Raw genomic sequence first — 17,119 nt, 5'->3', positions numbered from 1 at the left:
TCTTAATGACGTGCATATAGCTATAATTCTATTTATTCTGACGGTTTTGCCACCTGTCTACATGTTTTGTTTTGTTGTCTGTCTCCCCCTTCTAGTTGTGAGCCCATTGTTGGGTAGGAACCATCTCTGTATGTTGCCGACTTGTACTTCCCAAGCACTTAGTAGCACACGGTAAGCGCTCAATAAATGAATAAATGAATGAAGTTAAGGGACAGATAGGGTGTAATATGAAATATTGATCATGGAAGGCTTCTTGGAGGAGGTGTGTTTCCAAAGGGCTATGAAAATGGGAGGAGCAGTGGTCTGCTGGATGTGACTCTAGACTGTAAGATCCTTGTTGGCAGGGAACGTGTCTACCAACTCTGTTATATTGTACTTCTAGACTGTGAGCCCGTTGTTGGGTAGGGACTGTCTCTGTTGCTGCATTGTACATTCCAAGTGCTTAGTACAGTGCTCTGCACACAGTGAGTGCTCAATAAATACGATTGAATGAATGAATAAGGGGTGGTACCAAGCTACTGCCTCCACAATCAATCAACCAGTGGTATTTATTGAGCACTATGTGCTTACTATGTGCAGAGCACCATACTAAGTGCTTAGGAGAGTCCAGTACAACAGAATTAGCAGACAGGTTCCCTGCCCATAAGGAGCTTACAGTCTAACAGATATTACTGTGAATAATAGTAATTATTATTACTTTTAGACTTTTAGACTGTGAGCCCCCCTTTTAGACTGTGAGCCCACTGTTGGGTAGGGACTGTCTCTATATGTTGCCAACTTGTACTTCCCAATCGCTTAGTACAGTGCTCTGCACACAGTAAGTGCTCAATAAATATGATTGATTGATTGAATAACAGCTCTGGCCCTGGCCGGATTTTTCTTGCTGCTGATGTGACGGATGTTCTCCTTCCCTCGGACTTGGCTGGGAAGATCTCTCAAGCCGGGGTGGACCAAGTTGTCTTAACATCTCTGGCCAAAGGCCCCAGGCGACTCTGATGCTTGGCGTTAATCACAACTTGAATGTGCCTGAAGGTTGTTAATCAGCAGTATACCATTAATCGCAAACTAATATATTAATTGTCACATTTATTGAGTGCTTACTGTATGCAGAGCACCGTACTAAGTGTTTGGAGAGTGCAAGAGAAGCAGCATGGCTTAGTGGAAAGAGCCCTGGCTTGAGAGTCAGAGGCTGTGGGTTCTAGTCCCGGCTCCTCCACTTATCAGCTGTGTGACTTTGGGCAAGTCAGTTAACTTCTCTGGGCCTCAGTTACCTCATCTGGAAAATGGGGATGAAGACTGTGAGCCCCATGTGGGACAACTTTTTGTATCTACCCCAGTGCTTAGAACAGTGCTTGGCACATAGTAAGTGAGCCCCTTCCCTCCTCTCCCCCTCGTCCCCCTCTCCATCCCCCCATCTTACCTCCTTCCCTTCCCCACAGCACCTGTATATATGTATATATGGTTGTACATATTTATTACTCTATTTATTTATTTATTTATTTTACTTGTACATTTCTATCCTATTTATTTTATTTTGTTGGTATGTTTGGTTCTGTTCTCTGTCTCCCCCTTTTAGACTGTGAGCCCACTGTTGGGTAGGGACTGTCTCTATGTGTTGCCAATTTGTACTTCCCAAGCGCTTAGTACAGTGCTCTGCACATAGTAAGTGCTCAGTAAATAGGATTGATAGTAAGTGCTTTTCAAATACCATCATCATTGTTATTATTATTATTGCAATTCGCCAACAAATTGAAACAATCCCTAAATGTATGTTTTTTTTTAATATGTAAGGGATACAGAAATTTAGAAAAAATGTACTTTGATCATTTTCATTGCTGTTCTATTGAGACTAGGAAAAGGGCATTTCAAATTATTGGTGACAAAGCAGCATCTGGTTGGGTGTATTTTTAAATATTAGACTTAGTTTATGGACTTTTGTACAACACTTTGGAGCTGAAATTAATTTTTGTTTACTTCCGGGCTTTTTTTTTTAGGAGCTGAAATTACCATTTACATTTTTAAGCGGTCATATTCATGAATTACGGATCCACGTGCCATGGACAAAACTGGGCTCGGAGCCGGTAGTCATCACTATCAATACAATGGAGTGCATACTGAAGCTCAAAGATGGATTACAGGTGAGGAATCTATCATTCTGCATGTCTGAAGAATGTATCATTCTTAAAATGTGAGGTTGACAGACTTGCCCTTGTATGTGGGCTCCACTTACCTATTGTGTGACCTTGGGCAAGTCATTTAACCTCTCTGGGCCTCAATTTCTTCATCTGTAAAATAGGGATTAAATTCCTGTTCTCCCTCCCCTTTAGAATATGAGCCCCATGTGGGACAGAGACTGTGTCCAACCTGATCATCTTGTATCGACCCCTGTGTTTAGTTCAGTGCCTGACTCACAGTAAGCAATCAATCAGTCAATCGTATTTATTGAGCGCTTACTGTGTGCAGAGCACTGTACTAAGCGCTTGGGAAATACAAGTTGGCAACATATAGAAACAGTCCCTACCCAACAGTGGGCTCACAGTCTAAAACGGGGAGACAGAGAACAAAACCAAACATACTAACAAAATAAAGTAAATAGAATAGATATGTACAGGTAAAATAAATAAATAGAGTAATAAATATGTATAAACATATATACATATCTACAGGTGTTGTGGGGAAGGGAAGGAGGTAAGATGGGGGGATGGAGAGGGGGTCGAGAGGGAGAGGAAGGAAGGGGCTCACTTAGGAAGCAGTGTGGCTCTGTGGAAAGAGCCCAGGTTTCGGAGTCAGATGTCATGGGTTCAGATCCCGGCTCTGCCAGTTGTCAGCTGTGTGACTTTGGGCAAGTCACTTCACTTCTCTGTGCCTCAGGTACCTCATCTCTAAAATGGGAATTAAGATAGTGAGCCCCACGTGGGACAACCTGATCACCTTGTATCCTCCCCAGCGCTTCGAACAGTGCTTGGCATAAAGTTAAGCGCTTAACAAATACCATCAAAAAAGAAGAAGAAAATAGTGGTAATTGGTATTATTCTTATGAATGGGTAACCAACTGAAGCTTATTTGAGACCTGGGGGTGCTTTTGTAAGATGGCTAAGTTTTGGTCACAATTATTTGACCTCATTCCTGTCTTTGAGGAAGCAGCCACTCAGTAAACTCTTTGAATGTAGCTTTTGAGGGTCATTTTTATTGTAGATTTCATGTAATGTAGCCCCAGCACCATTAACATGGGTGCAAATTCCCCAGACGTATAATTTGAGTGGGGCCTGCTGCTGGGTTGAGTAGGGGCAAATACTAGTTTAGCACCAATTAATCCAAATGGTGTATCAAAATCCGGATAAAATATATCTTGCTGTATTTCAATTACGGTGAGATGTATATTATTTTACCAAAGTTTCTTGTAGTTTTTTGAATGAAACTGATTTTACCTGCTAACCGTATTTCTTTTCCAATCTCTCCGGAGTTTGTTGACCCCTTATTCTTCTCTTTAGGTGAAATGCTGGTCAGTTATTTTCTCTTCCAGTTTTTCTTGGGGTAGGCAGCAGAAAAATCTCAAGAGCTCATACCATTTTAACTGTTTTTCTTCTCTACAACCCAAGAAATACCTTTCTTGACTTGAGTTTGTGTTTTGGCACTGCCCATCATACTAGTATATGATAGAAGATGTTTTTTTAGTTTCATTATGTAATCCAACTATTTGTTGTTTATTCATTTTTAAGAAAATTTGAAATGAGTATATGTAAAATTGTTTTTATTTTTGAGAATAAATTTTAGGGCTTCTTAGAAAACTGCATAAAATTCAGCAATGCTGTTATTGAAATATTATTATTTGACATTGATAATATCCTTAATTTTTAGGGGCATTATACAGAAGGTATAATTGTAAGCTTATTCTTTCATCAAAATGCCTTTTCTTTCTTGAGTGCTTCTTCCACTTTTAGAATGCTTTATTTTAGGCGGAGGGGGAAGGGGGAGAAAACAGGCTTTTGTGGAAATTCCATGTGTGCTGAATGTCTACCCAGTTCTCCTAAACTGTGGAAATCATCTTCTTAACCTGCGTGAAGGAAAATTTGTGCTATAATAGTTGTCCTGTGTTTGAGGCTGTGCACGTGCATGAGACCATTTGTTCTAACACCTTGTCACATGGGGTCCAGACAGATGTGTGTCGTCGGAAGAATCTTTCCCATTTCTGCTTTCATGGTCTGTCCAAAACACATAGTGAAAACACGCATTCTGGCAAAACTAAGCGGACCTGGATATTTAGCAACACAATTTTGGAAATATATGATTAAAGTTATTATGATTATAGTGAACTCTTTTGCACTATAGCATATAAGTGTAATGTTTCAATGGGTTGTAGTGAGAATCAATGTATTCTTGGAATTTAAAGATTTATTTTTAGGAAAATCTGCACTTGATTATGCCACCCATGCAGTATTCCTTACTTGGGGGTGGGGGACGAATCCAGACATTAAGTATTTTTTCAATGCTAAGGTGGAAGATTCAAGGCCAGATGTCCCATAAGAAACACGTTTTAGAAGACGCAAATTAGGACTAATTGTAGAGGCTGCAGAAAAAGATTTGTAGCACATGACTCTGTGCAGCCCAGAACTAGTATTTGATATTGGACTTTGCAGGTGGCTACTGCTGGAATGATCAGATTTCCTGCTTGCATGGTATGTGAAATTTGAATTTTGTGGTGCATTCAGCGAGAGGTCAGATGTCACAAATGTAAAGCAAGTATTTGTGACAGATGGCTAAGATTCTGCTCTGGAGGGGAGAGGAGGGTCCTCGCTAGCGTTCGCCCATGATGCCGATTCAGTCTGGTAGTAGTAGTGGTATCTTGAATCTGCCGCGGCACTCAGGACAGTGTTGGGCACGTAGTCAGCGCTTTACGAATAATAATAAAGATGGTATTTGTTAAGCGCTTACTCTGTGCCAAGCACTGTTCTAAGTGCTGGTGTAGATACAAGGTAACGAGGTTGTCCCACGTGGGGCTCACAATCTTAATTCCCATTTTACAGATGAGGGAACTGAGGCACAGAGAAGTGAAGTGACTTGCCCAAAGTCACACAACTGACAAGTGGCGGTGCTGGGATTAGAAAGCATGGCGTCTGACTCCCCACCCCGTGCTCTTTCCACTAAGATACTTTCCTGTGTATATGTTTGTACATATTTATTACTCTATTAATTTATTTTACTTGTACATATCTATTCTATTTTATTTTGTTAGTATGTTTGGTTTTGTTCTCTGTCTCCCCCTTTTAGACTGTGAGCTCACTGTTGGGTAGGGACTGTCTCTATATGTTGCCAACTTGTACTTCCCAAGCACTTAGTACAGTGCTTTGCACACAGTAAGCGCTCAATAAATATGATAGTAGTAGTAAGGATATTTATTGAGCTGATATGTAAGTCTAGGACATCTGGTGTCTCAAGGGCAGACCTGGACCCTAGAGATCACACACATATGTTGAAATTGTTGTGCCAGAGAAACGCTGTGGCCTAGTGGCAGGAGCATGGGCCTGTGTTCTAATCCTGGCTCTACCACTTGCCTGCTGGGTGACCTTAGGCAAGTAATTTACCTTCTCTGTGCCTCAGTTTTCTCATCAGTAAAATGGAGTTTCAGTACCTGCTCTCCCTTACACTTAGGTGGTCAGCCCCATGTATTAAGGGGAATTTTTCTGACCTAATTATCTTCTGTCTATCTCAGTGTTTAGTACAGTGCTTGACACAGTGTAAGTACTTAGCAACTACCCCAGTTATTATTACTGCTGAGACTAGAAATTCTTAATAGAGTTATGGGGACAAGAGCCAGGCCTGAATATGCGTCCTTGCCTTCCACGCTTTCCTTCTTTTAATCTCCCAGATGCCAGTTGGGACCTTGCTGGGCATCGGACTAGGTCCGAATTGCAGTTCCCTACGGGATGGAGTGGATGGGATGGGATCCATTCCGGGAGAGAGGGACAGCAGCTACAGGAATTCCAGGGTGCTCTGTACAAGAGGTTTGAGAACACACAAGTCTGGTCTTGGAGAATAGAAGAAAGTATATAATAATGATATTAAAGGTGGTATTTAAGCGCTTACTATGTGTCAGGCACTGTACCAAGCATTGTACCATATTGTACCATATGTACCACTGTACCATAAAAGCAAATTGAGTTGCAAACAGTCTCTGACCCATGTGGGGCTCACAACAGCCAAGTGGTGGAGCTGGGATTATAACCCATTAACTTCTGACACCCAGCCCCATTTTTTATCCATTACTCCATGCTGTACTTGTTTTGGTTACTCAGAGCCCGAGAAGGAAGCAGAATTAAATTATTTTGAATTTTTTAAATGGCATTCGGTTTTCTCAAGAGACCGTTTTGGTATGAATTGAAAGCATATTGTGTAAAAGAAAAAAGTTGAGAAGGAATAGTAACTTGTGATGCTTTCTGAGGGGCAGAGAGAAGCCAGACGGTCATAATCTCAAGGAATTTAGGAGGGCTAGCTGTCGGACAAGTAACTGGGATAAGGACCTGGCCACCCTCTCAGTGAAGAAGGATGAGGGCAGCGTGGGGCTTCTCTGGCCAGCAGAGATAATAATAATAATAATGATGGTATTTGTTAAGCAGTTATTATGTGCCAAGCATTCTTTTAAGCGCTGGGGTAGATACAAAGTAATGGGTTTGTTCCACGTGGGGCTCACAGTCTTAATCCCCATTTTACAGATGAGGTAACTGAGGCCCAGTGAAGTGACTTGCCTAAGGTCACACAGCTGACAAGTGGCAGAGCTGGGATTGGAACCCACGACCTCTAACTCCAAAGCCCGTGCTCTTTCCACTGAGCCACACTGCTTCTGAATGAGTAGCAACCTGCCGCAAATTTACATTTGGGCTGGTTACAAGTAATGCAAAAGCAGGGAGTAACTTGTACTTTTTTTACTTATTGACCTCTGGGCCTTTGGTAGTTGCCCCACCCTCAACCCCACAGGATTTTGCAGCAGCAGCTTGCCTTAGTAGAGAGAGCACAGGCCTGGGAGTGAGAAGGTCATGGGTTCCAATTCTGCCTCAGTAAATACAATTGAATGAATGAATGACTGCCACTTGCCTGCTTTGTGGTCTTGGACAAGTCAATTCACTTCTTTGGGTCTGTTATCTGTAAAATGGGGATTAAGACTGAGCTCTATATGGGACAGTGACTGTGTCCAACCCAATTTGCTTGTATCCACCCCAGCGCTTAGTACAGTGCCTGGCACATAGTAAGTGCTTAACCACTACCACAATTATTACATATCTATAAATTGTATTGTATAAATTATTTATATTAATATCTGTTTCCCCTTTCAGACTGTAAGCTCAATGTGGGCAGGGAGCCTATTTACCAACTCTCTTGTATTGTACTTTCCCAAGTGCTTAGTACAGTGCTCTGTACACAGTAAGTGCTCAGTAAAGACCGTTGGTTGAATCTTGAAAAGGCAGATAAAAGAAAAATACAGTCAGCTGGTTAGGAGATACTACTTTGTTGTCAAAGTCTGGATTGTCTCCTAATCCTGCTTCACTGAAAGTGTGAATTCACAGGAGAAAAACTTTTTTTTAACCTTTATATTTTTGCTCTTCCCTTCCTTTTTTTCCCCTCTCTGGGTTTATCTTTGATTGTCTGTTCAGCAGCCAAGAGCCCAAGTAGCTATGAGTATGATCCTTCATTTCATTCATTCATTCAATCATATTTATTGAGCACTTACTGTGTGCAGAACACTGTACTAAGTGTTTGGGAAGTACAAGTTGGCAACATAGAGACGGTCCCTACCCAACAACGGGTTCACAGTCTAGAAGGGGGAGACAGACAACAACAAAACATGTGGACAGGTGTCAAGTCATCAGAATAAAGAGCAATAAAGCTATATGCACATCATTAACAAAATAAATGGAATAGTAAATACGTACAAGTCAAAAAGTAATAAATCTGTACAAACATGCAGGTGTTGTGGGGAGGGGAAGGAGGTAGGGTGGGGGAGATGGGGAGGAGGAGAGGAAAAAGGGGGCTCAGTCTGGGAAGGCCTCCTGGAGGAGGTGTGCTCTCCTTCAGTAATTTAGGGCTGCTGATAAACTTGTACAATGTATGTAGGGTATTTCAGATTCTATGCCTCTAGTCTCCCTCAGGTTTCAAACCAAAACCCACGGTATATTATTTCTAGCATTTTAATGCAAAACCAGTGACCTTTGCTTTGCATTGCTGTTACTGTTTCATCAGAATCCTGTAAGCCATATTATTTACAATCAGTTGTGGTTCATTGGTGTATGATGTTCCAGCTTTTGTCTTCACAGATATTCATTTATCTAATTTCCAATCACATGTGCTCACAATACCTTTTTAAGTCATTTAGCATCAAATGAGTTTCCTCCAAGATCTTTCTCAGATGTTTAGCGGCCATTCACTCTTTGATGGAAGCTGCACTCCTGAACTACCATCTGTAGTCTTCAAACCATAAGTCATTGAAGTTTTTGCCCTAGTAAAGGCATGTTGGAGTGATTTGTTTTTCCTTTAGACCCTTTTGTCTGGACAAGTTAAAATGGGGGTTTCAGTTTACTTTGGAGGAGGTTTCTTTCAGTGATTCAGTTGGAAGGACTGATAGGGTCGTTTCAGTCCTTCCTAAGGAGAAAATAGCATTGAGTGATATCACCCATTCTTTAGGTGGCCTAACTGCACAAAATCATCTCTTGTTTGATAACTTTGGATTTCAAAGATTCTGTGACAGGTGAAATTAGAACAGAAAGGCTGAAGACTCTTGGTTTCCCCACCCACCAATCACCTTGAGAGTGACAGTGTTTCTCCTCGCCTCAGAAGTCATTTTGAAGTCCAAAGAGACTTGCTTGTTTTCCACCAAAGGCACTGAAAACGCTTATTAAGCAGAAGTGTTGTAAGCTCTTGTTGAAACTGTGAAATCCAAGGCTTCACTGGGAGGAATCTTTCTGTATATGATAATGTTATGAGCAACCTTACAGGTGGAGCTACATTAAATATCCCGGAACTATGGCAGTTGTAGTTGAAGTTGTATGTTGCTTGTCAGCCGTGTTTGTTTTCAAGGGAATTTCCAGTACCATACTATTCAAAGACTAAGAAGCCCCAGATTTCCTAAAATTAGATGCTTCAGAATGGAAAGATCCAACCTTCTACTGACCGTATCTTATTCATTTAATGATATTTATTGAGTGCTTACTGTGTGCAGTGCACTGTACTAAGCGCTTGTTGACCTGTACCTGTCACGTGCTGCCTGTTCTCTAAATCATCCACTTTTCAGGCAGTTTTTGCCCAAGATCAATAGTTGTGACTTAGAAATTCTTCTCATGCCATTATTTATTCATTCATTCATTCATTGTCGTATTTATTGAGCGCTTACTGTGTGCAGAGCACTGTATTAAGCGCTTGGGAAGTACAAGTTGGCAACATATAGAGACAGTCCCTACCCAACAACGGGCTCACAGTCTAGAAGGGGGAGACAGACAACAAAACATGTGGACAGGTGTCAAGTCATCAGAACAAATAGAATTAAAGCTAAATGAACATCAGTAACAGTATTTCCTCCGGCTCTGAGATATTTATTGAGTACTTACCGTGTGCAAAGCACTGTACTGAGCGCTTGAGAGAATACAGTGCAACAAACAGGCACAGTCCCTGCCCCAAATGAGCTCACAGTATAGAGAGTTGACAGTGCAACCAACTTGAATAGTCTATGTACTATGCATGAACTGACCTTTATCAAGTATATTTCTCCCTGTAAACAGAACAGCACCACAATGATGCCAACGTATATTACAGTACAAAACGAGTTCATAGAGCCACAAGGTAGCTTCAACTATGGTTTGGTCACTCCCCCACAATGCTTGCTTAGCATCTTACCCTGGGCTAATAATATTTTACTATGTCTATGTTGAAACCTGAGGTCTTAACAGCTCATCCATCTGCACATCAGATAAACTCCTTATACCATGTTCTTTAAGTCCCTCAATCAGGTCTCTCCACCCCACCTTACCTTGTTGAACTCCTGTAGCCCAGCTTGCACACTTGACTGCCCTAAAGCCAACCTATTCTCTGTACCTCTGTCTTGTTTATTCTTCTGCAGATCCCTTGTCCCTGTCCTCCTTTGAGCCTGGAACTCCTTCCCCTTAGATATCCAACAGACCACTATGCTCCCACCTTCATAGCCCTCCTGAAATCATACCTCCTCCAAGAAGCCTTCCTCGACTAACCCCTCATTTTCCCCCCATCCACCTTCCTCTCTGCATTACTTCTGGACTCAGATCTGTACCCCTTAAGCACTTAATATTCACCTCAAAGCACTTAGGTATGTATCTTTACACTCTGTTTCCCCTTGCTGTGATTCATTTTACTGTCTTTCTCCCCCCTATACTGTAAAGTCCTCTTGGGTAGGGATCTCAACCCAGTTGTAGCTTCCTAAGCGCTTAGTTCAGTGCTCTGTACACAGTAAGCACTCAGTTAATGCTATTGATAGATTTTACTGCAAGGGAGGGTCAGTTGCAGGGGGAGAAGGGATAGGTTGGAACTAAAGATTACCTGAATCTCTTACTCTTGCTCAGCACTTAGAATAGTGCTTGGCACATAGTAAGCGCTTAACAAATACCATCATTATTATTACTCATAAAGTAAGAGAGGAGTCGTGGAGGAGATTAGGAGAGACAGAATGAGGAGGAAGAAATCGGGCAGTAGAAGAATCCAGAGGACCAGAAAGGATACTAACACCAAGGCAATCAAATGCTCTTTGGAACAGATGGTGCCGATGCAGGCTGTGTGGGTTGTGAGCCCATTCGTGGGTAGGGATTGTCTCTATCTGTTGCCGAATTATACTTTCCAAGCGCTTAGTACAGTGCTCTGCACACACTAAGCACTCAATAAAAACGACTGAATGAATGAATGGGTGAGAGGAGCTATATTTCTCATGAGCTGTTGGAAAAAAGAATTTGAACAACCTCTACCTAGCCAATGAATTGGCCCATTCAGGGCTCATCCTTATTTTTTTAACCAAGAAAACTAGCTTGGTCACAACTGTAGCTCTTCCTTATTTCCATCCAAATGGGCCACTCGTGCTGGCCTTCAGAGAGCCCTAGAGGAAGCACACAAGCATAAATCCTCATCCTTTCCCTCTCTTGTTTGAATCTCACACATCTAGAGCTCTTGGCCATTCATCCAGCCTGGTGTGGAAGGCTTTTGTATTGGAACTCCTTGAGGATTAGGGGGTGGGGAGTGTGGTGGCATTGATGCACTGGGCAAAGGGGGGGGTCACGTGTGACATCCCAACCTGGTCTTAATCCCCTTTCTGCAGTCTCCTCCTTAAATCGGTCCCAGCAGGCAGACAAAGAAATGGGATGTAGAGCTGGACGCCCTGTCCAAATGCAAGAATATTTAGTTCTCTGCAGGCCTGACTTCATCTCATTTACGAAATAGTTTATTCTGACATGCCAGTAACATCAGCCAAGCAAGTAATGGTATTTATTGAGCACTTACTGTGTGCATAGCACTGTACACTGAGCACTTGGGAGAGTTCAGTACAACGGAATAAGCTGACACATTCCCTACCCATACCGAGCTTTCAGTCTAGAAAGGGAGACAGACAATAATATAAATACATAATTTATAATCTATAGTTAGCATTAGATATTTACATGACTTTACTAGGAATTTAGGCCCAGAAAATCAGTCCCCTCAGCATTCTGACTGCATCTGAATCTGTCGGAGTTGGTTTTGAAGAGACTTGGTCATGAGCTAGGGTAGGCCAAAGCAGCTTCAAGCGGATTGGTGAGAAGAAATGCCACTTCGATGAACTGCATTTCCATCCGAAGATGTGTAAAGTTAGAGAAAGTGATAGCAACTTTGAAATCAGTAGGTATTTGGAAATCATCATCATCATCAATCGTATTTATTGAGTGCTTACTATGTGCAGAGCACTGTACTAAGCACTTGGGAAGTACAAATTGCCAACATATAGAGACAGTCCCTACCCAACAGTGGGCTCACAGTCTAAAATGAGAAATGAGAGGGGTTGGCTAATTTGGGGCTAAATTATATAGGGGACTTTTGAGAAAAGTTGAAGACATAACCAACTGTAGCTAACAACTACAAATATGACTACAGATGATCTAAATGTGGAAAGATTGTCTATTACCTGCCTTTTCCTCCCATTTTTTTTCCTTTTGTGATAAATGAGTCCATTTTGTCCTCTGTTTTGGCTCTTTGGATAATTTGCCCTGTAATTGAGATGGGTGGAGGGGTTCATATACTTTATACTACTAATTTGTACAAAATTAAAAAACACCGGGGACTTCAATTTGAGCCTTTCCAAGTAGTAGTTTACCAAAGTCTCAACAACTTTGGTTGAGACTTTAATTAATACTCCATGTATTAATAACCTCCTGCTCTGCAAAAACTGTCATACCACACCTGTTTAAATGTGTAAACTGCTTGTGTGGTCCTTGTTTCCTGAAATATTTGCTGCTTTTTATACCAGAAGTGGGAATCGTTAATAAAATGGGGTGAAAGCTTTAAAAAAAATTAGTCGGTGTCCCACATGGGACTCATAGTTTTAATCCCCATTTTAGAGATGAGGTGACTGAGGCACAGAGAAGTGACATAGCAGACCAGTGGCAGAGCGGAATTAGAACCCAGGTCCTTCTGACTCTCTGGCCACTAAGGCACATCTGTCTAGGCCTGATGTTTTTTCTGGTTTTCTCTCTATCCCCCACCATTGCTGACGTGTGGCTGTAGCTTGAGCCTCTCCTTCCCACATCTCTAACCTGGCTGGAATTGATTGTGATTTGGTTTTGCCTTTTATCCACAAGATATTTTAATGAAATGATGCTTGGGTTCAATGAAGATTTTCATTGTCTTCAAAGGTTGAAGCGTTGGGTAAGTTCAGGTGAAGATGTCCACTGTAGTCGTCTAATTTTAGAGGTTTATATATAAATGGGAAGCCGCGTGGCTCAGTGGAAAGAGCACGGGCTTTGGAGTCAGAGGTCAGGGGTTCAAATCCCGGCTCCACCAATTGTCAGCTGTGTGACTTTGGGCAAGTCACTTAACTTCTCTGTGCCTCAGTTGCCTCATCTGTAAAATGGGGATTAAGACTGTGAGCCCCCTGTGGGACAACCTGATTACCTTGTATCCCCCCCAGCGCTTAGAACAGTGCTTTGCACATAGTAAGTGCTTAATAAATACCATTATTTTTATTATAAATGCATAACAGATGTGGTTGGAGATGTTAGGCTCCTGTCTGTTGGGTGCCCCTAATCCTGCCATGCATTTGTAGGGCCCTACTGTTCTGTCACAGAAATGCATCTTCTAGACTGTGAGCCCACTGTTGGGTAGGGACCGTCTCTCTATGTTGCCAACTTGTACTTCCCAAGCGCTTAGTACAGTGCGCTGCACACAGTAAGTGCTCAATAAATATGATTGAATGAATAAATTAATCCAAGTCCGTTGTTGGGTAGGAATTGTCTCTATTTGTTGCCGAATTGCACTTTTCAAGTGCTTAGTACGGTGCTCTGCAAATAGTAAACGTTCAGTAAATCCAATTGAATGGATGAATTTAATCACTTTTCCTGTCCCTTTCTTGGGTTTGGAAATGAGGTGTGAGCCATAGTCAGCAATGGTATGTATTAAGTGGTTACAGTATGCAGAGCACTGTACTGCGAGCATGCAACAGCGTGGCTTAGTGGATAGAGCACGGGCTTGTCAGCAATGGTGTGTGTTGAGTGGTTACAGTATGCAGAGCACTGTACTGCGAGCATGAAGCAGCATGGCTCAGTGGAAAGACCCCGGGCTTTGGAGTCAGAGGTCATCGGTTCAAATCCCGGCTCCGCCACTTGTCAGCTGTGTGACTATGGGCAAGTCACTTCAGTTCTCTGGGCCTCAGTTCCTTCATCTGTAAAATGGGGATTAAGACCGTGAGCCCATTGTTGGGTAGGGACCGTCTCTATATGCTGCCAACTTGTACTTCCCAAGTGCTTAGTACAGTGCTCTGCACACAGTAACAGTGCTGTTCACACAGTAAGCGCTTAATAAATACGATTGAATGAATGAATGTGAGACAGGGGTTGTGTCCAATCTGATTAACTTGTTTCTACTCCAGCCCTTACAACAGTACTTTGCACTGAGTCAGTGCTTAATAAGTACCATAATTATTATTATTATTACTACTACTACTTGGGAGAGTGCAGTATAATAGAGTAGGTAGACACCTTCCCTATCCACAATGAGTTTACAGTCTAGAAGGGGGATATTAAATCATGGATATAAAGGAATTGGTTCTTTTTTTTTTGCTGCATGGTTAATTCATGATACTTACTGGTAAACATCTGATAGATATTCAGATGAGAAGATACCACTTGGTTCTCCTTTATAGGAAGAAGATGAAAACCAAAATATGTTTGAGTATTCCATTGTTAATATTATATATTCTTTGCACGTAAAGTGTCTTCTGAAAAAGTGACACAAAGAGAATAACTTCAAAGTGTCACCTAAGACAATTTGAACCTTCACTGGGAAATTTTTAGGTATTGATTCTCAACTGAATCGACTCCTATTTTGGTATATAGTACATTGTATATTTGCAGTACATCATTTCCTTTAAAAATGCTTTTTTCCCCCCATGTCTTGATGAAAAACAGTTGTAATGTTGATATAGTTAACTTGATTGCAGTAATGTTTTAATTCATAGAATAGCTGAAAATAAAGAGAGCGAACGGAAAGCTCAAGTCCTGCCCTGCAGGCAGCAATCCAAACCATCTGGGCTGTCGATCAGTGGTCCCTGAACTCAGAATCCCAGGTTAACTGAAACGCTGACACTTTGTGCCAAACTGTAGTGCTTTAGTTTTGTATTGAGCAGCTAAATATAACCAGTATCAGAGAAAAGGGCATGCCACATCATAGGAAAGGAGCATTTTCCATGCTACTCTGTAAAAGTCCTCTGAAAACCTTTTTGTTTCAGTGTTTAAAACAAGCTTCATATTTGAGAAAATATTCCTATATAATTTGAGCAGTATTCAGGGCAAGAGGTTGTCCCACTTGATTACATTCTTTTTGACCATACACTTGCAATAAGGTGTGTCATGATAGTGGTTTATTTTTTTCCCCCCAATCATCATAGTTTGCCTTGGCACCTTTGCCCTGTAGCCCATTTCAGGTTATTACACATAATGAAGTGTTTTGTTAATTCCATTCTTAAATTTCATTTAAAGTCTTGGATTTTTGACATCTGGAAGAAGTTATCTCGGCCGACATCTCTTCCATGTTCAATTTTTAGCTCTGTCACTTGAATAAGAGCCCTACAATGTCGTACGAAGTGGGGTGAATTAAGGACAGATCGGTAGGTTAAACTGGACAGCTTTTACTTCTGTTTCCTGCTGATGACTATGATTTCAGATTCCGTATTAACTTTTTTTTAAAAAAATCTATTGTGCCTTGATAACTTCAAAGGTGAAACACATAAGTTTATTTTTCCACTAATGTGATCATGACTGTGGGGCCGTGTTTTAATTTTTCTTGGTTTGACCTTTTCCTTTATCTGCAGTGTGGAGGGTGTAATACGCCCATTTAAAAGTGTAGTTGTGAGGAGTAACTAGTGACATGAGTTAAAACCAATTCGCTCAATATAGCATATTTAAACAACTTAATGTCACCCAGTTTTTTTTCTTCAGGAGCCCAGATGATACTGAAATAAGATTCATTCATTCAGTCATAGTTTTTGATTGCTTAATGAGTTCAAAGCACTGTACTAAGCCCTTGGGAGAGTACAGTGTAACAACAGACACAGCCCTTGCCCGTGATAACCTCACAGTCTAGAGGGGGTGTGTTCTATGGCATCTTCTGAAGAATTTTCACACAAATCATGTCTGATATCCTTGTAAAAAATATAGGGAAAGGTATTATGGTTCCTAAATTGCAGAAAAGGTAACAGAGACCCAGAATTGGCTTACCTAAAGCCTTGCAGTCAGCAGCAGTGAGTAGAAACCAAGTTTTCTGATTCCCAGTCTAATATTCTTTCCCTGAGTGGAAAGAGTTCAAGGTTGAGAGTTGTTAAAGCCAGATTCTAGCCCTGGCTTTACTACTTGACAGGTTTGTGACTATGGGGAAATCACTTAACTTTTCTGTGCTTTGGTTTCTTCATCTGTAAAATGGGAATGAAATGCTTTGTCTCCCTTTCTCTTAGATTTGAGCCCATTGTGGGACAGGGACTCTGTCCAATATATGATTGTTGTGTGTGAACCACGGCTCTTAGTACAGTGGTTGGCATATAGCAAGTGATTAAACCCCTTCATCATAATTATTATTTTTATTATGTAATCCAATATCATATTATTATTTTAAAGTCAGAAACCAACACTAAGCTACAATCCTTTTCCTAAGATTATACATTGTTTATTTTCTGGAGAAGACACTAATCCAAAGAAAAGTCCAGGGAAGACATGAGGCAGACAGCAGCTAGATGGTTACAAACCATAGTGATTATGGAAGAACTGTTAACAAGGTTACGGATTGTGGCCGAAGATAGGTCGTCCTGGAGAAAATATGTCCACAGAATCGCTATGAATTGGAAATGACTTAATGACATTTGGTAATAATTCTTCATAAAAATATAAATTTCTGTTATCACGTGTTTTCACTGCCCAATTTGGGTTGAACGTGATAGAAGAATAGGGAACATTCTTCCCTTAACGCTAGTCTGTTCTGGGTTAACATGATTCACAACTTGGACAATTATCTATGGCTTAAGAATAAAATGGTTGTGTTCACCCCATGGATCAAGATACAATGCTGCTATTCTTCTCAGCCTATCACTCGGTCTTATTGTACAGTGTTTTCTATTCTTGTGATTTTTACAGGTTTTAAGGCAGTTAAGTAATGTTGAATGACAAGGCTGTAAAGCATCACCATGTAGGAATTTGTATCAAAAACCGTCAGTTGAAAATTGCTATCCAAAAACGTCAGTCGAGGTGATACCTTAAAACCATCTACCTCCTAAGCCATTCATTCCCAGTGAAATCAGTAGTTGTTATATCATGCTCTTCAAGAACACAATTTCCATGATGTAGCAGAAGCTATTTTCTCTCTCATGTGATGCTCGTAAATT

The 17,119-nt window shown here is 41.1% G+C and overlaps 1 protein-coding gene across 2 annotated transcripts in view; it reads left to right on the top strand.

Annotated features, from left to right (window-relative positions):
* The window catches only part of VPS13B (vacuolar protein sorting 13 homolog B), a 1,018,523-nt gene that overhangs the window by 17,444 nt on the left and 983,960 nt on the right, over positions 1 to 17,119 (top strand). For both annotated transcript variants that reach the window (XM_038744561.1, XM_038744562.1), the window contains exon 2: positions 1,995 to 2,138. In XM_038744561.1, coding sequence (XP_038600489.1) covers positions 1,995 to 2,138 — 144 coding nt within the window. The remainder of the gene's footprint in view (positions 1 to 1,994; positions 2,139 to 17,119) is intronic.

This window comes from Tachyglossus aculeatus, chromosome 4, assembly GCF_015852505.1.
Source record: "Tachyglossus aculeatus isolate mTacAcu1 chromosome 4, mTacAcu1.pri, whole genome shotgun sequence".
Lineage (NCBI taxonomy): Eukaryota > Metazoa > Chordata > Mammalia > Monotremata > Tachyglossidae > Tachyglossus > Tachyglossus aculeatus.
This window is presented reverse-complemented; position numbering and strand designations above follow the sequence as displayed.